At 39.5% G+C, this 24,979-nt stretch overlaps 1 protein-coding gene across 2 annotated transcripts; it reads left to right on the top strand.

Annotated features, from left to right (window-relative positions):
• Nucleotides 1-584: 584 nt before the first annotated feature.
• Nucleotides 585-24,802, top strand: VPS39 (VPS39 subunit of HOPS complex). 2 transcript variants are annotated; one of them, XM_061343690.1, is made up of 26 exons: nt 585-719; nt 2,275-2,340; nt 3,172-3,198; nt 3,620-3,684; nt 4,480-4,522; nt 5,581-5,675; nt 6,870-6,968; nt 7,657-7,749; nt 9,657-9,840; nt 10,332-10,452; nt 10,784-10,904; nt 11,629-11,758; nt 12,886-13,028; nt 13,871-14,014; nt 14,730-14,871; nt 15,161-15,247; nt 16,532-16,605; nt 17,541-17,639; nt 17,900-18,017; nt 18,480-18,608; nt 19,085-19,187; nt 19,524-19,569; nt 20,173-20,322; nt 20,490-20,624; nt 21,205-21,296; nt 22,335-24,802. In XM_061343690.1, exons 1-26 carry the CDS (start codon nt 647-649, stop codon nt 22,408-22,410), a joined length of 2,655 nt encoding a protein of 884 aa, XP_061199674.1. In that variant the 5' UTR covers nt 585-646; the 3' UTR covers nt 22,411-24,802. The 2 variants fall into 2 exon arrangements, with proteins under 2 accessions (XP_061199674.1, XP_061199675.1); XM_061343691.1 differs by lacking the exon at nt 3,172-3,198.
• The last annotated feature ends 177 nt before the right edge of the window (nt 24,803-24,979 follow it).

The following is a 24,979-nucleotide window of genomic DNA, read 5'->3' as shown; positions in this document are numbered from 1 at the left end:
TCTCTTTTGGAGAAGATGCTTGGAGAACTTGGCACCACGTTCACTCTTAGTTTGGTTTAGTTAGTTTAGCTTCTAGGCTAGCGGTGGTGAATGTCGCGGGAAGACAAAAGGAGTGGTTTGCACCCTGTCACCTTTTAGGGCTGTACCAAGGTGCTCCAGGGCGGGAAGAGTCCCGTCAGGAACAGAGAGCGCGCCCCCGCGGCCCTCGCCGTTCATCCTTAGTGCTCAAGCCCCCAGGAGCCGGCGGGCTGCTACTGCCGAGGATCAGCCTGTGCTGTGCTGTGCTGTGCTGTGCTGTGCTGTGCTGTGCTGTGCTGTGCTGTCCTGTGCTGGCGAGGGCACTGCGCGGTGCGGTGTCGAGCCACCCCTGGCTGTGACAGCTCCCTCACTGCGCCCCCGGCCGCACAGCTCCGCCCCTCACCGGCGCTCTGAGGGGACGAGGCGGGGCGGGGCCCAGCGCGGGGGGCGCGGCTTGGGCGCGGAAGCGGCTGCCGGAAGAGGCGGGGACTTGCTGGGCGGTGGCAGCGGCGCTTCCGCGGGGCCGTCACCCCGCGCAGCCCCAGCACCTGAACTGCTGCTGCTGCTGCTGCTGCAGCCGGCGCGGTCAGCGGGCGCTGTGGTAGCCGGGCCCGGAGGAGCCGCCGCCATGCATGACGCCTTTGAGCATGTACCGATCCTAGAGAAGCTGCCGCTGCAGATCGACTGCCTGGCGGCCTGGGGTGAGCCTGGGCCTCTCTCCGACGCCAGGCTGTCGGGACGCTCTGTCAGCCGTTCGTGGGGTTGCACCCTGAGGCGGCTGTGGGGGCCACGTGGGGGCTCTGTGGGTAGCGCCGGAGCGTCTCCCCGTACCTGGGCTCGTTGCGGTGGCGCCGGTGGCTGCAGCAGGTGCCGGGCCGAGACCCGCTGGTGGGGCTCTGCCCGCCCAGCGGCAGCCCTGTGGTGGGGGAGCTGCCGTATTCCAGCGCTGTAACCGTGGGTCGGCACCTTTCTTGCTGGAAAACGTTTCCTATGTTTTGGCTAAGATTTGTCTTGGAAAGCCAGTGGTGTGTTCAGGTCTTGGGTTTAGAATCTGTTTGAGTGTCTTAGTATATAAACGTGTGTGATGTTTTTGGTTATACTTGACAGTCATGATTTTGGTCTGGTCAGGTGTGGCTGTGGTAACGATAAGGCTCGATCAGACTGCCTGAGCAGTTCTCATCAGATGTGCTATCATAGCACAAAATGGACAATTAAAAAAATCTGCAGACACAGTGAAATTGTGAACTTTCTGTCTTGGAACAGCACTGTAACCTTAACAGTAGTGCCATGTTTAAACATGAGCTGTTTATACTATAATTGTAGAGAAGATATGAAGATAGTTATTCCTGTGTCGAGGCTTTTATCCTATATCTTTTTGAAAGCATTTGTGTTGCTGAAGTAGGAAAAAGCCTAAGCTCACAGGTCTGTGGCAGCATGGTTGTGTAAAAAGAGGTGTAGTTCTGTCTCTACAACTTTTCTTCCAAATAATGGAAGAAAGGCCTTGCATGAAACAAGGCTTTATTGAAATACAAGTGTCTTTGGTAGTGAGGGAGTAGTAGATATAGAAAGGAGTATTTGTGTATGTTTATTTCCTTTGTGATCTTCAACAAGGAATAATAATTTTGATCATATTTCATGACCCAGTGAAGATTCCATGCATTTTTCTATGCTAGAAATGCTGTAAATAGGAAGAGTCTGAAACTCTGCTGCAGAGTTTCTATATAAAAAGGTTCTCTCTTGTAAATCTTGAATGGCTGTTGATTGTCTATACAATTCAAATGCCACTTAAGCATAGCTGCCACTGCCCTTCCAGGCATAGCTGACTATTTCAAAGAGCTCTTTGAAAGACTTTAACAATTGGAAAAAAAACCCCAAACCCAAACATGGAACTCTTTGGGTTTTTTTTCCTGACAGTTTTCCCCATTATTTAGCATTATTCCTGTCTGGTAGATGGTAGTTTGCCTGTTATGATTTCACAAAAGATGCAGTGGTTTGCTGCTTTACCTTTGTATCAACAAGCAGGATGCGATGTCTAGGCTGTACTCTCTGTTTATCTCCTTGATCTTTGGCCATCCTTTCCTGAGAATGAAAGCTACTTCCACCAGAGAGATGATAGGAGACATGCTTGTAATCACTGCAGGAAGTCTTCCTTGGTATTTGAAATGAGTTTCCAAGTGTTCTGATAAATCTAAGTTGGCTGGGAAGGGCGGTCTTTGTGGAAATTAATTAGGCTCTTTTTCTCCCCTGTCTTTGTAGAGGAATGGCTCCTTGTTGGTACCAAACAAGGGCATCTTCTGCTTTACAGGATCAAAAAAGACATAGGTAAGTTGATTTTAAGAATGGCACAAAAAGTTCTTGTTTTTATTTCCTGCACTTTAAGAGGTTGTAGTGATGTTAACGAAAGTATGTTTATTTGCTGATTTTATTTCCAACATAGTTTAATGAATATTTATGTGGCATCTTTGAAAGTGTACATACCATTTATCAGATGTGCAGGAAGTATCAGCTTCTTTTTTTTTCTGTTTTAAAGTATGCTTTATCAGGTCTCTGTATGTTTGAATTTATAGTAAGTGAGTGTAATTTTTGTGAATACAGTGCACAAGCATGAGCAAAAGCAGTGCAGTGTGTTAGTTGCCAGATATTTGATGTTTGTCTTCTGTTAATGAAGGGCTGTATTAGTGAAAGAGCAGCTTTCTTCAGTGGGTCCATAAGCATCAAGGCATGGGGAAGAGGGATCCCTCCTTACTGGTCCTGTCATGTGTTTACTCTTCTCCCTGTATCTTTGACAGTCATAAGTGTTCAGTCTATTTTAGAGCTGCCACAAATAGAATATGCTATTTTTGGTCTAGTTAAAATTGATTTTCACTAAACACATTTATATTTTGCATTATCTGCCATTATGTAGAAACTGATGTTACTTAACACTGTTATGTTGTGTTAGTGTGGGACAGGAGAGAAAGACCCAGACATCTGTTCCCAAGTTCATTAGCTCTTGGACAGATATTTGTAGGTGCTTAGATTCTAAACACTGAATTCAGCTTACTTTTTTCTGAAACTTGTAGGCCGTCTATTCCAATCAGAACATGCTAGTCTTGAGTTGTAGTGTCTTATCTCACATGGTAAATTTCTCCCCCTTTTTTGCATCAATGCCAGGAGAGGTTATGTCACCAGAAAGTATCTGTAAGTCTTTATCCCTAAAACTCCTTTTAAACCCTTGTGGTAGTGCTTATTCCTTGTCTACTTTGCAGTGATGTGCTCCCTAGCAATTTAAATTGTTGGTATTTGATGGGTGTGGATAAAGTCTTTATGGGTATCTTTGTATTTCTGGGCATCAAAATACTTAAATGTAATTCTTGTAATCTAAAATTCCACCTGGGCAAAAATGTAAATATTGATGAGGCCCTTGGATGGATACAAGAAATGTAACTTCAGTTTTCACTTGACTATGTAGAAGATAGCACAGATACTTTAGAAGAGCCATTCTTCAGGGTTAAGTGGCCAAGTTTGCTTTCATAGTTTTTTTGTAATCTATTTAGTGTAAGATATAGTAATGAATTGAAGGACAACTTCAGTTACGTACTCTTTCAAATCTTTCTGGTAGGTTGCAATAGGTTTGAAGTGACGCTAGAGAAATCCAACAAGAACTTCTCAAAAAAGATTCAGCAGGTAGGAAATACCATCTTCTTGACGCGGGGACCATTTTCCAGTGTTTTCAGTCAAGAAATGAAATATCAAATATACTTCTGGGATCTCTGCTAAGCTTAACAATGAGTTTCCCCAGAACTATAGATTCTTCTGAGGTGGCACGGCCTGTTATTTTTGCCCACTCTTCCCATAACAGGGATAAACTTGGTTTGGTTCCTAAAGCAGAAAGCAAAGAATTGGAGGTTACACTTTTATTTTTGGCTTATGGAAATGCTGTTTGCAGTAAATCTTAAGGTGCTCTGACTGAGACTATTTTTTAAAATGATGTTAATACACCAACAGACTGTAATATATAATTTGGTTCCTAGATACAATGCTATAGGAACGTGAGTGTAATTCCTCTTAACTGGTATTTAGAACTGAATTAGCTGATTGTGTACTGCCAATGTTCCTACTATATTTTTCTTTTTGAGAATTTCACTCATTGCTTATATTGATACTCGGGAAAGCATCCCAAAGGTTATGCAACCTCTTTCAGTAATACTCTCCATATCCTTTAGAAGTACTTTTGTACTAGTTACATGCCACATATAATTTTTTTACCAGCTTAAGTTGCAAGCTCTAAGTGCTAGCTTGTAAAAACTGTGTTTAAGTGAAAGAGGCTGCAATAGCTGGAGGAAAGTTGTGCATAGCTAGCTGTCTTGCTGCTGTCATTATTTTTGAGAGTATCTAAGATGCATTTTCGTAGGCTATTATTGAACTTTTTTCAGAAGTTTTGTTTATGAATGGAGTCACTAATAGCATTCTTTATTTCAGATTCATGTTGTTTCTCAGTTTAAAATTCTGGCCAGTCTATTAGGTGAGTGAAGAAAACATTTGAATATTTAATGAACTCTTCTCAATGCAGTTACGTGGCTGAATGTGTCACTCTTTCCATACACCTGCATAGTAGTCTAGTTGTTAAAAAGTCATTGTGTAGGATTTAGGCTTTTTCACTTTGCAGAGGAAGCATTAGGCAGCATAGATTGAGAAGCAGCTTTGCTTGTTGTAAGCCAGCTTGGAGAACTAAGAATGAACGCTGAGTTTTGTGATTAAAAATGAAAAAATGCATTGCACTACAATCTGTGTGCATGTGCATATATATATATATATAGTTTGTTTGTATTGGCATGTGTGTATACACATATATACATAGGTGCATGTGTATGTATGTGCACAGTATGAGAGCAGCTAAAATGTATGCCCAGACTTTTTTGATGTATGAAACTTCCTGCTGATGCGTTGCACCAAATTCAGTTTATATACAGATGGTGATCTTTTACTGTCTTTTGGAAGATCTCAGTTTGCTTGTCTCTGCCTGTGTTTGTTTAACCTTATGATCTTCCTATGTCTTTTTTTTTTTGCTTATACTGCTACTCCCTTCTTTATGATCTCCCACATCCCAGCTCTTCCACCTCCAGCATGCATAGATCTCTGCTGCCTGCATCCTCGTGCAGACAAAACTTGACCACAGTAGCTTCCATTTGCAGTTGTGCACTTTCCACTAATTTCAGGAGCCAGTTTAAAATGGTCTTTGTTCATACAATCTTCCACTATGAACTTGCTCTGCTCTGGCCTGCTTGCTGTTCCTTCCACTCCCACTTCCTCTGCTTGGTTAGCACTTGTTCTCAGTTCCTTCATGTTACTTTACCGAAAGTGGTGTTAGTCATCTATTCTGTATTTATTGTCTTGTATTTGAATGTACTTTAGCACTTTCCAGCTTTTGGGAAAACATTCCTTTTCCTTTTGTGCACAAGTTAGTTTCACAAGTTCTTCTTCTTATGGAAACATAAAATATGGTAACTTAACTTGAATTAGCAGTGAGCACTACATGTATCAAATATTGAATAATAATAATAGGATTTTTGTTTAAACCAGAAAATAACATTTATGTCCATGACCTGTTGACATTTCAACAAATCACCACCGTTTCCAAGGCAAAAGGTGCATCTCTCTTCACTTGTGATCTTCAGGTAAGGGGAGGACCACAACAGCACATGTCTATACTGTTTGTAATAAAGATAACTTTTTTTATGTTTCTTTGTAAATTGTTTGTTAATTGCGTGTTACATGCAAGTTGCTTGAGTGCTAGTGTTTTTTAAAATTAGTACCTAGCGGATGTTGCTTTGCTTAAGGCAACAATTTTTAATGCGATCACCTTAACTTTTTTTCCTGTGCTTCATAAGGTATCTTCCTTTTCCTGTTGTGATTATAGCATTTAACCTCCAGATACAAAACTAAAAGATATTTTTACTCTGTAGTAAATTTAACTGACTAATTTTTTTTGAAAGATCCTCTTCAATATAAAAGCCATTCCCTTCTCTTAAACCACCAGTGTACTAGCTCTTACCGGTTCCATTGGCCAGGCATCTCCAAACAATGTTTTTTTACATTTCCATTAAACTGTATTGGCCCAAGGAGTCCCAGGGCAGTTGTGTTAGATTCAAGCCATAGAATGGTTCCATGAGGTATAGCAATTCTCGGTTCATATGCTGTGGTTTATTAAGTATCTAATTTCTGTCCGGGTGAGTTTCTCAGCCTATCCATGTCATAATCAGTAGCGATGCCTTAGTGCTCTTCATCACTTTTTATCTCTTTTTCCCATGGGAGCTTAGTTTTAAGTATTTTCTAAGAAGTACTTAAGGTTTTCTAAGTATTAAAATTAGTGATTAATGACCAGATTTAAAGGTGCTTTCAAAGCGCCTTGTTGTTTGTGTGGACAGGCACCTATCTTTGCCAATATTCCTTGTCAGGAAACTTTTCCAATAGGCTAGACTATTAAACAGCTATTAATATTTTTATTTGTCAGTATAACACATTCTTTGCATTGTTCCAAATTCTTTCTCTTATACTTCATAGAGTTCAAGCTATTTACCCTAGTTTTCAGGGCTGGGCTTGATAGGTCTTTACTTCTGGTTTGTGTGTGTGTGTCTTTGGTGCTCTTTTGTTTTTTGTTACTTGGTGTCATAATCCCTGTCAAAGTTCATTTTTAAGTATCACATCCCCATTCTTACTGTGTGTCCTTGTCTGGGGGATGCCCTTCTCATATGGATGAACAAAGCTGCTTTTCAGCTCACAGCTTTGCTGAGGATTCTTTTGGCCTTGTTTCATCTTACTTGCCTCTTAGTTTATGAGTGATTATGACTTAGGCCTGTCTGTTTTCACAGCAGTCAGATACAGGGGAAGAGGTGCTGAGAATGTGTGTGGCAGTGCGGAAGAAACTACAGCTTTATTTTTGGAAGGACAGAGAGTTCCATGAACTACAGGTGAGTTGTGTTGTTTCTGTAGTCATAACATGCCTCAACTGGGAGTGGAGTTGCTCTTTACTGCTTGCTGTGCAGTCCTTTCTACTCAGAGGCACTGCTGACTATCAGAGCGTTGACTCCGGGTGGTTCTGCAGCGATTTAGTAGTGAAGCAGCAAATAAAAGTGAAAATAATGTGGTTGAAATCACAGTTGACAGCATTAATGCAGTTTCATAAATTAAATCAAAGGCTGTGTTCTATATTTTCACTTTCTGGTTGTAGTACACTTGTAGGTCAGTGAAATGTGCAGCCTCTATAAATGTATAGCTAACAGTAACACTATGGAACTGGGTCTGCTTCTACTCAAAGTTTTATAGGTATGTTGTCAAGTCAGAAGGTGGTTATTGATAACAAACATAGGGAACTGAAATTCTGAATACCAGAATGGTAAAAGTAACCAATAGAAATAGGTAGAGAATTTTTCAGCTGTGCTGCTTTTCTAGGAAGTTAACAGAGTATGCTTCTTTACTAGGCACAAATCTAGCCTTTTAGTTGAATACTGCTCTTCCTTGACCAGCAGAAATCAGGCATTTGTGGTAGGGAATATGTTGTCAGCAACAGTAATGCCTGTTACACTCTCTGTTGCCAGATTTGACTTTTGCTTTTCTGTTGTAACAACAATTTTAACCCATTTTCTATGTTTTCCTCAGGGGGACTTCAGTGTACCTGATGTACCCAAGTCCATGGCCTGGTGTGAAAACTCCATCTGTGTAGGCTTTAAGAGGGACTATTACCTAATACGGGTAAGACTGGGATTTGGAATACAGTATCTAAGAAGATCTGGAGAGCAGTAGACACTTATCAGAGCTGCTCTTGTGCTCAGGGTTTTAGCTAACAGGCATTTACAAAAAACAGCATCTGGTACATTTGCTGTATGTAGTTTTGGGAAGACTGTATTTTTAAATTGATGTTTTGTCAGAAAGTGATCTTCTGTTTATTGCTGTTGAAACAAGTGTTCGAAGCTGTTGCAGAAAAACAGCATCAGAAAAGATACATTTTGGTTTGGCAGTGGTTTGCTTAATGTATTAAGAAGAGCTCTAAAAGGGAAGAAAAGATATAATAATATTAATATTACCTGGTGAACAGTGGAGCTTAACTATTTTTTAATTTTTCATTCTTTTTTTGAACTGTGGTTGTTTCAGCTTGAAAGTCTCTAAACTTACTAATTTAGTATTACAGTTTCCACTTAAGCTTTGTTTGACAGCTATATTTGATTCTTTTTTATTCCTTTACAGTTGGCTTCTGCTGATATTATAGGAAAATGAGATGAAGTGCACCACCCATGTGTAGATTTACGTATATGGGTGGAAACACTCATCTGTAGTCACTAGGAAAACTGCACAGTAATTTCTACAGTCACTTCAAACTGACACTGCTCACAAAAGTGATGCCTTTCTGCAGTGTGCTTCTAGGTGTTGATGCCCACCATTCTAGTGATATGAGTTGTTGTGCAGCTGCTCAAGCAACCACAGTGGAGACTTGCTGTCCAAGTGTTGGCTTTGATGCTTGACTTCACCCATCTTTGAATGGCTTTGTTTCACTAAATAGGGATACCCTCCCTCCCCATGTTTTATGGTATTGTTTGCAGCTGTTGATTTATGATGATTTGGACACTTTTAAGTGATGTTGCTGCTGTGCTATGCATTTTATAACCCTGTGTGATATATGTTCTGAACAAGACTGTCATCTCCTGGGTCAACCTCGAGCGACCCATGTTGCAACAACACAACATCAGTAGGGTAAAACATCTAGGCAGGATTCTGACTTAGAGACATTCAGTCATAAGTGTGGTTAAAGCCCTTCCCAAATCTTTGTTCGCGAAGCCAAGCTATCTTCATACTAGCCTGAAGGACAACTAGCCTGAAGGACAACTCTAACTTCAAACCTGGGCATGGAGCTCGTCTAGCCTTGTAAGGCCTTCCATCTAAGAGAAGGACACTCTACCCAAACCTATGACCTGAGGACTTTGCTGTCACCATCCTAGCTAGCTAGGCCCTGGCAGATAAACCTCAGGTGTAAAGGGTGGGACCAGTTTGGAGCATGCTGTGCTTCACCTAAAAAATCCACTGCGCAGGCTCGAAGGGTTTACTCACACTTCAAAAGCCCTGTAGCGACAGGCATGAGACGAAATGGAAGGTGATAAGGGGCACTGGAAGCTGCAGACCCAACCTTGCATGCAGGCGGCTCAGGACATTGGTTGCTCAAGATTGACCCAGGAGATGACAGTCTTGTTCGGAAACATCCTGAATGACCAAGCAGCCTTTTTTCCAACCGGATTTGCCTATCCCACATTGCCCTTTTAGTCATCATCGTGCTTGTAGTAAGCGTGGGTAAAGCCCTTCCCAAATCTTCATTTGCGAAGCCAAGCCATCAATCAGTCAGTGATACATGTGCTCACCTATGCTTATAGTAAAAGGAATACATCATCTCAGACACAAAAGTAGTAATTCTTTCTTTCCAAATGATGTATAAGCCAGATAAGTGATAATATGCTGAAAATTTTATTGCTACTCTTTAAAATTGCACTTATTCTTTTAGTGAGTTGTCTGGGTTGTAAATTCCTTTTGGGGGTTTTTGGCTTTGGTTTTGCACTTCTTTGAAATAAAGGTTATTTTGAAGCATAGCCTTTTTGTTTTCTTTATCATCCTAGGTGGATGGAAAAGGATCCATCAAAGAACTGTTTCCCACAGGGAAGCAGTTGGAACCATTGGTAGCTCCTGTAGCAGATGGAAAAGTTGCAGTTGGCCAAGATGATCTAACAGTTGTGCTCAATGAAGAAGGGGTCTGTACTCAGAAATGTGCCTTGAATTGGACAGATATTCCTATAGCCATGGGTGAGAATTAGCAGAGAATTTTGATATTAGAGAATTTTGCTTCTTTACTCTTTTGTATATGACAAAATTATTACATCCCCAGGTTTTTAGGAACTATCTGGTTTTGGAGTCTGAGAGTTTCTAAAGTATTTCAGGTTGTACTCTGTAGAGGGTCTCATGTCATTTTTGTTTTTTCCCCTTCTTTGCTTTTAGTCTGTATGCCTGTCTCCTCAGAAAACAAGCATATTGCATGTCTTTTATAAAGGGCCAAAGTATGAAATGAAAGGTTAAAGCATTGTAGTTCTGGGCACCTGAGTGCCACAGAAATTCCTGATGTTGAAAGAGTAAAAAGCATGGTAGTATTCTGTTAGCAAATTGCTGTCAGTGTTGGGCATTGATTTTTTTTTTCTTAACAGGCAAAAAGGGGACACATTTCTCTTACTTTAAGGCATGACTTATTTTGAGGAATGCTTGAGAACACAACTTACATTTTTCATTCTTTTCATTAACAGAACACCAGCCTCCCTACATCATTGCTGTTTTGCCGAGGTATGTGGAGATCCGTACTTTTGAACCCCGGCTGCTGGTACAGAGTATTGAGCTGCAGAGGCCACGCTTCATCACCTCTGGAGGGTATTGAGTGTAACTGATAATTACTTTTGTTGTGCTGTTTGAGTGTGTGGTAGCACTATGAAAAACAGAGAGGAAGAGCTTTTCTAACTCCCTTAGCTCCTCAGGTGGAGGCCATACTTTGAGGAGTGAAGGACAGAGTTGAGTGTCTTTGGGAATATCTGATCACTGGAGATACGTTCTTCTTTCTGCTTTGCAATATTGCTCAAGTTAACCTTGTAACTTGATTGTGTGTGGCCATGTCTGTATTGACCAGGATTGTTTTTTCCAGATAGAGTATTGCTTCTTTCTTAGTTCTGGAACTTAGTAACCAACCTTTTTGTTTTGTTTACAGCACAAATATTATATATGTGGCAAGTAATCACTTCGTTTGGCGGCTTATTCCAGTGTCCATAGCCACACAGATCCAGCAGCTTCTGCAGGACAAGCAATTTGAGTTGGCTTTGCAGTTGGCAGTGAGTACTTGCACTTGTGCAAAAGCACACAGAAGGATGTTTGCCTTCTGCTTGACTGTAGCTAGTCCAGAGAGTTTAATCTTCTTACTGTCCACTTTGCACTAACTGGTAAACTCCAGGTTTTTTTTGACTGAAGTTTTGGTTTTGTGCTGCCATTCTTCATGTTTGTCTACTATGGTTTAGATTTTGAGATAGTCTTGTATGTGGAAGATTATCTCTCATATCTGTTTAGTTGGTTACCTTCTTTTAGACTTCGAAGTCTAGCTGACTTTGGGCTGCTTGTAAGCAGTTTTGCTTGGAGTTGTCTGTTTTGTTTTGTCAAATGATCATTGTTTTGTAACGGCTCTCCATATTACTCCTTGAAAATAACAATTTCTTAGAGATGCTGAGGCTCTTGCTATTTTAAGTTTTTCTGGTTTCTGGAAACTTTCCTGGAACTACATAAAATGAATTAATTGCATTTTGTATTGCTAACTTGAAAAAAAAGAATTTGAAAAAGCAAATGGGTGAAGAGATAACCAGAAGTAGCTTTCAAAGCTTCAAGATTATCATTGTGACACAGTAAGCATAAGATCTGAGAATCACCATCAGAGGTGTTCACTTTGGAAGATTATCTTTTTTTCTTACTCTCTCCAAAGGATAATACTCATGTTATTTATACAGAGTTCCTTCTCATTTACGAGGCTCAAGAGTTTGTAATGTTTGTTAATTTGTATGTGTGTAGGAAATGAAAGATGATTCAGATAGTGAGAAGCGACAACAAATTCACCACATAAAGAACCTCTTTGCCTTCAACCTTTTCTGCCAGAAGCGCTTTGATGAATCCATGCAAGTTTTTGCCAAGCTTGGTACAGGTAAATGTTTGGGTTGGCATTGAGATACCTAGGTTAGGAGAAAATAAATGAAGCTTACAGACTGTTGTGTTGGTGGGTTTTTTTTTTGTTTTCTGTTTTGCTTTAAAGCAGTGGTGTCTTGTGCAGAGCAGTCCCCTGTGAATGGCAAATAGCCTAGGCAACTATTCAGCTTTTTTTTTTTTGTGTGAAACTGGTTATAGTACTTAATCAACTTCAGTCAATGAGTTAAATCACAAATTTTCCCTTTGTGTAGAATGTATTTGTATTCTAGGCTGTTACACTGTGCACAGCATGTGCACAGACCCTTGAGGTTGAGAGCTTCAGCAGCTGCCAAAAGCCTACTTGTAGCTTGGAATGAAAAATAAGGAACATTTGAATATTTGCTATTCAGATTGGACTTCACCAAACTGAGGACCCTTAACCCTATTTACAACTGTTTAATGGACCGATTTCTGAAGCCAGGAAACTCTTCTGTGGTTTTGGAAGTCAATAGTCTCTGTTGCTATTGCTTTGGTTCAGGCAGTTGTCTGATAATGAAGTATGAAGGCTGGAATATACCATAGCATAGTGCTTTAGACTGAGATTCTTTTATTGGTGACAGCACATCACATTTAAACCTAGAACTTCTAGTTGGTTTGATGACACTTAATTTCATATTTACTTTGGGAAGCTACGGTGAAGGAAAAAGACTGAGAACTCAAAATACTTTGAACTTAAGATAGAGGGCAGTAATTTTGAATTTGTTTAAACTGTGAAAATGGTTGCTCATTAGTTACAGATGGTGCTATTCAATTCTTGTTTCAGAAGCACAGTAAATCTTAAACATTACTTGTCCCTAGAAATCCTGTCCTACTGTCAGAGTTGGTAATGTTGAGATTCTGCAAGGGTTCTGCCAGCACACAGCTTGGATCTTGTGCTTGGACACTGAATCAGTCCTTCTCTTCCTGGATTTACTTTGTTTTAACTTCTTTTCTGTAATAAGCAAATTTTGTTAGGTAGACGTACAGGTTGACTACAAACAGCACTGTTAAAAAGCTTAAGCTTGCTCAAAGGTTACATACATTTAAGGAGTTTGGAAAAATAATGTTATGAATGGTTACTAATACTAGTTGTTTTTTTTTGCTTAGATCCCACTCATGTGATGGGTCTGTATCCTGACCTCCTGCCCACAGATTACAGGAAACAGCTACAGTATCCCAACCCCCTGCCAGGGCTCTCGGGGGCAGAGCTGGAGAAGGCACATTTAGCTCTGATAGACTACCTAACTCAAGTGAGTGCTCCTGTATCTGTTTTAAGAGCAGGGTTATTTAGCTTTAGCATACTTTGTGCAGGAGGCAGTATGCCTACTCCAGCTCTGTCATGCTAGCCTTAATGGGCTGTCTTCGTGGTTGGAGACTATGGCAGCAGCTCCCAGGAAAGAAGGGGAACTGGAAGACACAAGGTACCCCACAGGTATGTGGGAGACATGTGTGGGACTTTCATGAAGACTTATGGACTAGATGTGAACGAGTCCAGTAGTTTATTTCCAGTACTCTTCTGAAGAGGACTTGAGATCTTGATCTTCAGGTTTTGTTTGATGACTTTTGGGAGAGCACCCTATCCTGGAGACAGGTCAAAAGCATTCATTAAAAGGTGAAACAAGAGGTAGTGGGTACTGTAACTTCCTATATCCTTTATTTTGTTGTAACTGGATTTTGAGTTGTTCTGTTGTCATTCTTGCTAGACTAAAAGGAAGCTTGTGGCTGAAGGAAGATAGTTTTTTGTGTCTAGTAGTTCAAAACCTCAAGTGTTTTCGAAGTGCTTTAAATGTCTCTTGACTTCTCTAAAATGTCTCTATTCAGGTTAAGAGTTTCCTTCTGACTGTTTTCTCAAGACTCTGAACATCTTGCAGCACTATAGATTTGTAAAACAAATTTATACACTTGAATGTGATTGGAAAGGTGATGTGTTGAATAGTTAGTAGCAATAAAAGTTCTCTAGGAAACAGTTGATTCAAACAAGTTATTAAATTGGTTTAATGTAGCATTTTTACTTGGTGGGTTGTATTTGCTGAGGTGGGATGGAGAAATCTTGTGGCTTCTTCCTGTTAAAATTTCATTTGATGTCCTGCAGAAGAGAAGTCAGCTGGTAAAGAAGCTAAATGATTCTGACCATCAGTCTAGTACCTCACCCCTCATGGAAGGAACACCCACTATCAAATCCAAAAAGAAGCTGTTACAAATCATTGATACCACCCTGTTAAAGTGTTACCTCCATGTAAGTTTCTGACTAATCTAGAGGCCTTTCCTTTACTGTGCAGTCTGACGGAATTTCAGGTCAAAACACTTAAGGATAGGGAGCTATTTCAGAAATTCTCACACAACCACCTGTCTTTGGTCTAAAAATGATCTGTGAAACTTTGGTGTCACTTAGTTTGCTTACTGGTTGGGAAGTAGTTTCATGGGTTCATGGAATAGAGTACACGTGTCTGTTTCTGGTCACTGCCTCTGTCAAAAGAATATGGCCAGGCCTGAGTATTTTGAAGTTCTCATGAATACTTCTCATGTTGCCTTGTACTGTTAAATGCAGGAAAGGACAGTCTTTGCTGTTAGCAGCTTTATTTAAGGCTGATCTCTCTTCTTGAAGGGGAATAGCTCTGATACATTTTTTTTTTTTCTGTCCCAACAAATGAAGATGGGCCTTGCTCTGAGATCATAGAATCATAGGATGGTTGGTAGGGACCTTAAAAGATCATCTAGTTCTAACTTCCCTGCCATGGGCAGGGACACCTTCCAGTAGACCAGGTTGATCAAAGCCTCATCCACCCTGACCCTGAAAGATGTTAAACTCATTTCTTATGCTATGAGGCTGCTGCTTTTCTATTTTTTCTCTTCACCCTTGCCTACCCCTTACAACTCATGTTTTGTACTTTTAAGCGTAGGAAGTGTGTTTACTTTAAAGGTATGTTTAAGCACTTGCTTTTTGCTTGCAGACGAATGTAGCACTGGTGGCACCACTGCTACGTCTGGAAAACAATCACTGCCATATTGAAGAGAGTGAGCACGTACTAAAGAAGGCACACAAATACAGTGAGCTGATAATACTGTATGAGAAGAAAGGTCTGCATGAGAAAGGTAGGTATGAGGTTGGGGTGGGGAGAAGAAAAGGGATAGGAGCATGTATTCCTAGTATTGAGTTTTGTCTTTAGTGAGCTGGCACTGTTCTGAAGAGGCTTCATTTTGTGTCTGTCCTGTGATTAAATCACTCTTTGTTCCTATTGCCTGTTTGGTATATGTGATTAAAACAGAACTTTCTTTTGTCTCTGGTAGCAGAACAGGAAGAATGCTCTTGTTTTGTGTTTCAGGTTGGAATAATATTTACAGCTGCAAAGGAATTAATGTGTTTTTTTGTTGTTTTCAAAAGCGTTACAGGTACTGGTGGATCAATCAAAGAAAGCCAACTCACCTTTGAAAGGTCATGAGAGGACAGTGCAATATCTGCAGCATTTGGGTGAGTATGAAAGAGAGCATTGTTTTTGTGAAGGTGTTACTGTTGGGCTCAGCGGTTATGTTACTGTTCATCAGCTTTCTAGAGGCTGTCAAGCTAAAGGGTATCATTGTCATCTTGTCTGGTTTCTTGCATAATGCAGCTTCAAGGATAAGTTTATGAGCATCTTGTTAAAACCTGATAATCTTATTTGAAAACATTCCTTAAAGGAAAGTCTGATTTCTGGGTCTTAACTCCCAGTTGCTGAGGCTTGTAATATCTTTCAGTATTTCTGATCAGGAGGGTCAGGAGGGTAAGGAGAAACTCATGTTTTCCTAATATGTTTTATAAACTTTGTGAAGCAAATGGTCCAAATGAAAGCTCTTTTAAAGAAGCAGGTCCTAAGTTTTCTTAAAAGCTGAGAAGTTATTACCTACCAAGTACTTTCTGTGCTAGTTACTTCAGAACTACGATGCTTCTTTACTACTGGTATGAAGTATTTGGCCATTTGCTATAGAAGTCATTAGACTGGCAGGCTGGAAATGAAGGAAATTACACAAGTGAAAAGAGCAGTGCTTTTTCTACCCTAATAAAACCATTGTAAGGGAAGACTTTTGAAATGTAATTAAGACAACTGAGCTTGTTTTTTATCTGTATTGTTTATATTTGGTGGTGCTCAGTATATTAGCTAATTCTTGTTTCTGCTTGAAATCATGTTTGCAAAGTAATGAAATTGTGGCTATAGCCTGGAATGTGTGATTTACCAGACTTGAGTGGGGATTCTGTAAATTATATTTTGGTGGCTCTGAAAGCATCTGCTTGTGTTGTGAATAGAATCATAGAATAGGTAGGGTTGGAAAGGACCTTAAGATCATATAGTTCCAACCCCTCTGCCATGGGCAGGGACACCTCACACTAAACCATGTCACCCAAGGCTCTGTCCAACCTGGCCTTGAACACCGCCAGGGAAGGAGCATTCACAACTTCCTTGGGCAACCCATTCCAGTGCCTCACCACCCTTACAGTAAAGAACTTCCTCCTTATATCCAGTCTAAACTTCCCCTGTTTAAGTTTTAACCCGTTACCCCATGTCCTGTCACTACAGACCCTAATGAATAGTCCCTCCCCAGCATCCTTACAGGCTCTGATGTCTCCATGCAGCCTTCTCCAGGCTGAACAGCCCCAACTTTCTCAGCCTATCTTCATATGGGAGGTGCTTCAGCCCCCTGATCATCCTTGTGGCCCTCCTCTGGACTAGGTAGATCTTTAGGATTTTAACATTCAGCACTGCTGCTTTTTGTATTCCAGGCACAGAGAATTTGCACTTGGTATTTTCCTACTCTGTCTGGGTGCTAAGAGATTTTCCTGAAGATGGACTGAAAGTAAGTGTGGTTGAAACAGGCACCTTGCCATTAAGATACTTAATGCATTGTATGGAATTGGAGTACCCAGTGTAAGAAGCCATGTATTAATGCTAAATCCAATCATAAAATCACTGAATGGTTTGGGTTGGAGAGGCCCTTAAGATCATCTAGTTCCAACCCCCCTGCCATGAGCAGGGATGCCTTGCACTAGGCCGTGTTGCCCAAGGCTCTGTTCACCCTGGCCTCGAGCACTGCCAGGGTTGGAGCATTTACGACTTCTTTGGGCAACGTGTTCCAATGCCTCACCTCCCCCAAAGCAAAGAACTTCTTCCTTATATCTACCTGAACTTCTCCTGTTTAAGTTTAAATCCATTCTCCCGTGTCCTATCACTACAGTCACTGATGAAGAGTCTCTCTCTGGCATAAGTATATATGAGTATATAATTTATATTTTCTATGTTCAGTAATGTGGTAGGATTCTATGATTCTATGATTAGCAGTAGATAGAGCTGGACAGCCTTTCAATTTTTCTTATGCTTTTCTGGTTTTGGAATACTGTTTTGTACTAAGTGGCTATTTTACTACAACTTCTAATGTTCTTGATGTCACGCTTTTTGCACAAATGCCTGATTGAATGTTTAAAAATCAAATATTAATTTCCCTTTCTTATTTTCCTCTTCCTCTTCGACGTAGAATTGACTCCTTGTATTTGGGAGGTATTGGGCACTGTAAAAGGAGTATTAACTGAGGTGGAAGGGGGGATCTTTATTAATTCTTTCAGATGTGATATAGCTTTTGGATGCCTGAACTTCTTGTACTTCCTGTGCTTACTCTTTGGACATGGATGATGATATGCTGGGCTTCAGTGCCTCAGAGAAAATACACTGTGGTACTTAATTTAAAACAAACAAACAAAAAAATCACCGTTCCATAAATAAAATTTTGTTTAACAGATATTTACAGAAGACCTCCCTGAAGTGGAAGCTTTGCCAAGAGACAAAGTGCTCAGTTTCTTGATAGAAAATTTCAAAAGCTTGACTATTCCTTACCTGGTAAGAACTCAAATCTCTACTAGTGCACTTCATTCAGTAGAACATGTTACATGTAAGGCTTTAGCTCTCCATGTGTTGGAGGCTGATGCATTTCTCAGGGAATGCTAGCTTTGCCATAAGTTGTGCAAGGAGAAAATACTTAAAGTATATGAAATCTTGAAGTCAGGCTTGGTAAAGGCAAGCATGGAACTGTTACTTGCTTATAATAAATTACTTCCCATAGGAAGCAACTATAACTGAACCTGAACATGCATTTACAGGAGCACATCATTCATGTCTGGGAAGAAACCGGTGCAGACTTTCATAACTGTCTGATCCAGCTGTACTGTGAAAAAGTGCAGGCCTTGATGAAAGAATATCTAAATTCTTTCCCTCCAGGTATGTTTAGATTTTTCTGGTGGGAAGACGAGGGGCATGGAACAGCACAAGGGAGCCTTCACAGTGTTTTTTTGTAAGCCTACCCTGTTAACACCCAGAAGATATTCTAAGTGATGAGGGAAATGGAACAACAAAATTTGTGAGCTTATAGGGAAGTCTAATTTATTACCTCCCTAGAGGGAGCAAGTGACACTTAGTTCATGATTTAGTGGAATGGCAGCTAATGCTCCCTGAATTTTGCATGTTAAGGGTAGGGAAGGGTCTTGAATAAGTGAGTCTATTGTTTAATGGGCCATTCGATGTGTTATAAGGAGCTGAAGTAATTTGGCAGGTGCACCGGAATCCCAGCCCATCTAACAGCTTCATCAGCTTTTGATTGCTTGTAATGATTTGTCATCTTCTGTGTGCTGATGTTGTGAAACGGCTGTAATACTGTAGCTTATGTTGCTTTCATCCATATAGATAAAGCTCCAGTGCCTGCTGGGGAGGAAGGAGGAGACTTGGGGGATTACCGGAAAAAGCTTCTACTTTTTCTGGAGAAGTCTAGCTGGTATGAGCCAAGCCGACTAATCAGTGACTTCCCCTTTGATGGTGAGTTCAGTTTCCATAGGTTAAATAAACCCTATTTGCATTGTACAATGAAACCTCCTCACTTACTGTAGAATCATGATAACTAGAAACAGAGATGGCTGTATCTGTAGCTGTAGGCTGCTAGTATGGATATTAACTCTTTTTGCTGGCAAAGTTGGGTTTGTCAGTCTCTGCAGGGTTCCTGTAACAGTTGGCCTAAGACCTTGTGACATCTCCCATCACTTAAATATGTAGCTTCACATTTGTTGAGTAATTCAGGCTTATCAAAAAAGTTAAGTCTGATGTTTCTTAAGCTTACGTGAAAAGGCATAAAATGTTACTGAGACTGGTGTGAAATACAAATACAGTCTTGCTGTAACTTCAACCTGTGCTCAGACTACAGTTTTATAGTTCCTGATGTTACTCTGGTCACTAGTAGAGCTTATGTTAGCACTTCTCCTTGTAGCTATTGACTAATCCTTTGTGTTTATCACTAGGTCTCCTAGAAGAACGTGCTCTGCTCTTGGGTCGTATGGGGAAGCATGAACAAGCTCTGTTTATTTATGTTCATATTCTGAAGGACACCAACATGGCTGAAAAGTAAGGGTTTCCTGGTTTGTTTGTTTCTTTGTCCTTAGATTGTGAACGTGTGTGTGGTGGTTTGTTTCCTTTGTTTGAAGAGGCATTAAATTTAGATTCTGGATTAAAGCTTTTTAAACTGATAGAAAGTGGGGGACTTGCACTAAACCTTCCTTTTCTCAGCATTGTAATTCAGAGTAAATGGCACATTTTGTTGTGCAACCTGATTAATTAATCAGAATTGCATATACAGTCACCTAAGTTGGATGGCTTTAGTAATCAAACCAAATAAATGTTAAATTCTGTGGACTGATTCTCTGGATTCCTGGCATTTCATCTGCTTCTTTTCTGTTCTAGCTACTGCCATAAACATTATGACAGAAACAAAGATGGCAACAAAGATGTAAGTAGCTGCATCCTTTCATTCTTGCTTTTTATTAAGAATGTATTAGTATTAAGAATGTATTAGACCATTCCTACCATGTTTAGGGACCTTAAATTTTTTGTTCTGTATTGACTTTTTCAGGGTTTGTGAGGGTGAATGGGAAACTATGTATAACACCTTGTAATTCAGGAATTATTAGATGATCCTGTTTGCTTAGTTTCTTTTGTTCTTTTATTTTTTTTCTTTGTTGAGAATGTTGCTGTTATCACTGGAGTGTGTAGCTAAAATTTCGATGGAATTCAGAAGACAAAATGCTGTGTGCATATTCCACATGCATCTACAGAAAAGTTAATGATAAAGAGCAATGAAGTGTTGGTTTCTGAAAGCTATAAATGAATTGGGTAAGGTAAATGAGGAAGGTGTAATTAAAACTGCTTTTGTAGAAAATCTTTACTGAAGAAGGCAATTAAAAGGCCTTGAACATCATTGGGACTTTTCAGTTTTTGTTGTTTCAAGAATTTTGAATAGCACGAGTACAACTTACTAGTACCATTGCTGGGTTCCACCAGCACTGTCACTTTTGGTGCAGTGGTTTCAGAACTCTTCTTTCGTGTTCAACAGGTGTACCTGTCATTGCTCCGGATGTACCTCTCCCCACCAAGTGTTCACTGCCTGGGACCAATCAAGATGGAAGTGCTAGAACCTCAAGCCAATCTGCAGGCTGCTCTGCAGGTTTTGGAACTGCATCACAGCAAACTGGATACCACCAAGGTAAGAAAGACTTGTTAGTACTCAGTTTGTCCTGTTAGCAAAAGGTGAAAGTACTTGAGTAAGCAGTCTAACAGAATGTAGTGGTGTGAAGCTAAATGTATCAATTTCTATTCTATTTTGTTCTCTATTCCTCTTAATTTTTCCTAAGTAAGTATATTTTGCTCCAGGCAATAAACCTGCTCCCAGCAAACACACAGATAAGTGAGATTCGAATCTTCTTAGAGAAAGTCCTTGAAGAAAATGCTCAGAAGAAAAGATTTAATCAAGTACTCAAGAATCTTCTCCATGCAGAGTTTCTGAGGGTATGTACTCACCACCTATCATGTTCAGTATGAATTCTTCCTTATACATCATATCGTCCTGTAGGAGGCGCTGTAGTGCACCTGAAATGCATAGATGTGCATCTAGTAGGTTGAATGTCCCTTTTCAACAGCGGTGAGAACATTGGGTTTAGTTTGGATGGTGTGTGTGCCTTTGCTGTGAGTTTTTGGACTCGCTGTGCTCTGGTGTGTATGTGTGTGTGCATATACATATATATATATATATATGTAAAATTTCTTTTACTTTTTTCAAATAAACTAAAGCAGGTGATGCAGTTCTGTAGTTCATCTGAACACTCCTTAGTGGTTAGAATGCCTTGGTTTGTGAACCAGGCTAGTTGAAAGTAAAATCCTACAGTTCGTATAGCTTGAGTGTTGGTTAATACCACCTGCTCTTCTCTACGGACCTGCTGCTTTTGTGCTGTACAACTTATTAATGTAGATGTAGCCACTGACATTTAAACCTTATGACAGTTTTCAGTTTAACCAGACTAGAAGGGAGCTGTGGTGTGGCATTGTTTTTTGAGGAATGTCTTTTAATTTGTGATTTATTTTTCTGTAGGTCCAGGAGGAGAGAATCTTGCATCAGCAAGTGAAGTGCATTATTACTGAGGAGAAGGTGTGCACTGTATGTAAAAAGAAGATAGGTAACAGGTGAGAGAGTGTATACCTTAAAGCTTGGGAAACTGAGTCAGATATGAATCTGGTACACTTAAACTTGTTGCAGAACTCAGAATGTGTACATACATGGAGAAAACTTCAGTATGAGTGAGACACTTCAGAAATGTTTGAATTACAAATTACATAGCTCAGCTGAGTGGCTGGGAAAACATCAGAGCTTTAGTCAGTGAAGTTTACTGCAAGAATTTAGTCCTGTTTTCAGTAAAGGAATAAAAATTCACTTTAGAAACTCGTAAGACTTCTTACTTCACAACTCTACAAGGTGGAAAATCACTGAATTTAGAAAATTTTCTACAAACACTGCCTACTACCTGCTTCTTAACTAGAATTAAGAAGGATGATGTAAAGAATCTCAAACGGAGAAATATGTGTAATAGTTTTCTATATCTGATGGCTCTGTGGTTTGCTGGCTGATTTACAGATTGCAGCCTAATTTTCTTAGACATCTATTAGCAGAACTAATTCACTTGATACCTACTCCTTCTAGTAGGTAATTATGGGTTAGTATAGGAAGCAGATTTTATTTGTCCTTTTTCCTCTTTAAACCCCAGTGAAATGCCACACAACTTATTTATTGTTTATCTACTTGATGTGAACCCCCTGTCATATCAGCATTCACAATGATAAAGGTTCTTTTTCCAGGACATTTTAATGAACATAAGTCTAATTATATTTATTGCTGTGTATATTCACTTTTTTTTTGCTGTTAGTATATAGCATGTAGCATTGGATTTTAAATTTGCATAAGCAATATGCAATAATAATTAAATTATTAATTTTATTTTAATTTATTAATTAAAATATTATTAATGCATATAATTAAATATGCGTATATGTCCATATAAATATTTTGTCTGGCTTTCTCAGGAGTGTATTTGGGCTGTAGTTAAAACAAGAAAGTGTCACTTGCATGTAAGCATCTAGTTCTGATTCTGCATAACTTGGATGCTTTTGTTTGAATAAGGAAAACTTTGTCTTTATTAATAATTTTTGTGTTCTGTCTCTTTACAGTGCATTTGCTCGATACCCTAATGCAAAAGTTGTGCATTATTTCTGCTCCAAAGAAGTCAACACATTGGATACCTGACCTTGTTATGGTCCCAACATTCATATGAAACTCAGAACTGACGACTTCAGAAGTTGATGCCTCTTGAGATATTTTTTGAGGCTTGTTGCTAGGTTCTTTTACACTGGGTAGAAGTCATTTGTATCTCTGAACTGACTGTACCAGCTGGCAATATTGATTTACTAGAAAATGACTTTAACCATGTTATTATAGCGCTGGCAACTACAATGAACCTCTCAGTACTCAGATGAAGAATAGAAACTGATTTTTGTAGTGAGTTTTGTATTGCACTCCAGCCTTGTGGATGAATTGTTAGACCGCTGTTGGGCATTCAGCACAAGTCAAGTTTTACTACAAAACTTACTTCCTTAGGGTGACAATGTTGTGATTTGGCCTTGAATGTAAATAGTTCTTCAAAAAAGGAAATTCCTTTAAAGTCTTCGCAGCTGTATCAGTGTTGCATGGAGATCACAAGGAGTTTGGCGTAGAGGAGGCTTCTTTGTCTATATCAAGACCTAGAAAATAAAATTTTACTTTCATCTCAGTAATGGGAATGTTGAAGTGCTTGCCAAAGGAAGTATTCAGTGTTATCACCTGACCTTCTGATGAGATGATGTTTCACAGGAGATAGACAGTAGGTACCACTAGTAAGCTTTTTTTTTCTTTTTACTTCAATTTGAGAGCTGTAAATGGAATTAACTTGCGTGTTGTTTGCACTACATTTGTTTACTCTTAGCATGAGTGGAAGCTCGGAGACTATTCTAAGTAGGTCACATCTGCACTCACAGCAAAAATCAAAGAACACCCTGTAAAGCAACTTCTGAAGGGAGTGAACTATAGTTATTACTTGAGCTTCTAGACTACATGTGAGATGTGTGTATATAAGTTCTTTGTTCTCTGGTTCACTTTCCATCATTGAAGTAAACTCAAGACTATTTCAACATCTCTCTATTGTAAATGCTCTAGAACTGTGTTCTGCTCGGGCTGGTACTATTTGTAAGTTACTCTTGGCCCAGAAGTCTTAACTACAAGAGCTAGATTGTACCATACTCCTTGTAGGCTGTAATATTTTTGTCTAACTTATTTTTCCACAAACTTTATAGCAGATTGGTTATTAGGGATATTAAAATGTTTGGTGCAGAAAGAATCTGTATAGTGATAATGAAAAGGCAGCAGTAGCAAATAGTCTAATAGAGTGACTATTTGACTCCCAGTGTCCCTGGTCTAGCAATACTTGTAATTATTAAATAGTATGGAGCATGGCATGTCACTACCAGATACCACTTCTTAACGAATAAGCAGATAAATAAAGCCTGTCTGCCTAAAAGTGCAATTGGATTTCAGTTAACATTACAGGTTTACTTATGTGAGTGGTTTCTAGGAACAGATCTGCTGTAGGCTGGCAAGAGTCCTAATTCATTTTCATTTGCCAGTGTTGACAGTTTCCCGTGGTAACTGTTTTTTGCCTTTCCAGATGTGTTTGTATTTATTGTACATATGCCATGCATTCTTGTGGATTTGTTGGTCCAGTGTTTTGCTACTTCTGTTCTTGGATGTCTTGGGTGGTATTGCTGCTGATGTCTTTCTGCAGAGGCTGGGTAGAGGGAATTTGTGCTGTTAATGTTTTTAACCTTGTATTTCTTCTATTTGAAGAAGAGAACCTAAAAATACTTACATTGGATTTGCACATTCTGTACAGATCTTTATATAATAGTTCAGGTACAGAGGGAAGATGGTTTGGGAGAGTTGTGTTTACAGGTCATTGAGAATGCAAGAAGGGTATTTAAAAGCACCCTGTATTCTTTGTATACAGATATAACAATATGGCTCCAATTTTTACCTATCTTATGTTTAGTACTGTTAATCTGATTTACCTTCATTGTCTGCTATCAGGGGAGCTGTATTCACATCAGAGAATCTTCATTGTGCTCTTACGTAAGCAGTTAAGGTTGTGCCTCTGTTCACTGCATACCTTTTTCAGACATGTGGTCTGTGCTGTAATTTATTTTTTGTTGGTTCTCACAACGTGGTTGGGGTTTACTAACCATACAGCAGGTTTATCTAAAGCAATAGATTGTAATAAATGTTGTGAACCAGTGTGCGTTTCAGTCATTGTGCAGTTAAACTTCTCTGAGCTGCTGTAGATTTCTTTTTATCTATTAGTCCTTCATTTCTCCTGGAATTCAGACCCAATGCAGGGCCTCCCAGTATCACTCCTGCTTTAATATTTGTCAATCAAATGAGGCCATATCATATGAAGACTGTCATCACTTCTCAGCTTTGGTTTTTAAATCTGCAAGTTTATAATATGCTTGTGAATACTCTCAAAATCCTACTAAAACCACTTTTGTATTCTTGCTTTGAATAATGTTTTTGAAAATCTTATACCATTAAATATGTACTTATTGGAGAACACTGTAATTACTGACAATTTTTTTGAGTGGTGGTATACTGTTCTGGGGTGGGAGGGATGCTGAGCTCTTTGATTAAATTAAGAAGTGTTTCGATTCCCAGGTTTTTCAGTTGCTTGAATTGTAGGTTGTAGAAGAGTGTTGGTAGTATAATAAAGATCTTCAGCTTTCCCATTTAT

Source organism: Neopsephotus bourkii, unplaced genomic scaffold (genome assembly GCF_033783945.1).
Source record: "Neopsephotus bourkii isolate Nb327-2 ecotype Australia unplaced genomic scaffold, CSIRO-AGI_Nbou_v1 NB_1825, whole genome shotgun sequence".
Lineage (NCBI taxonomy): Eukaryota > Metazoa > Chordata > Aves > Psittaciformes > Psittacidae > Neopsephotus > Neopsephotus bourkii.
This window is presented reverse-complemented; position numbering and strand designations above follow the sequence as displayed.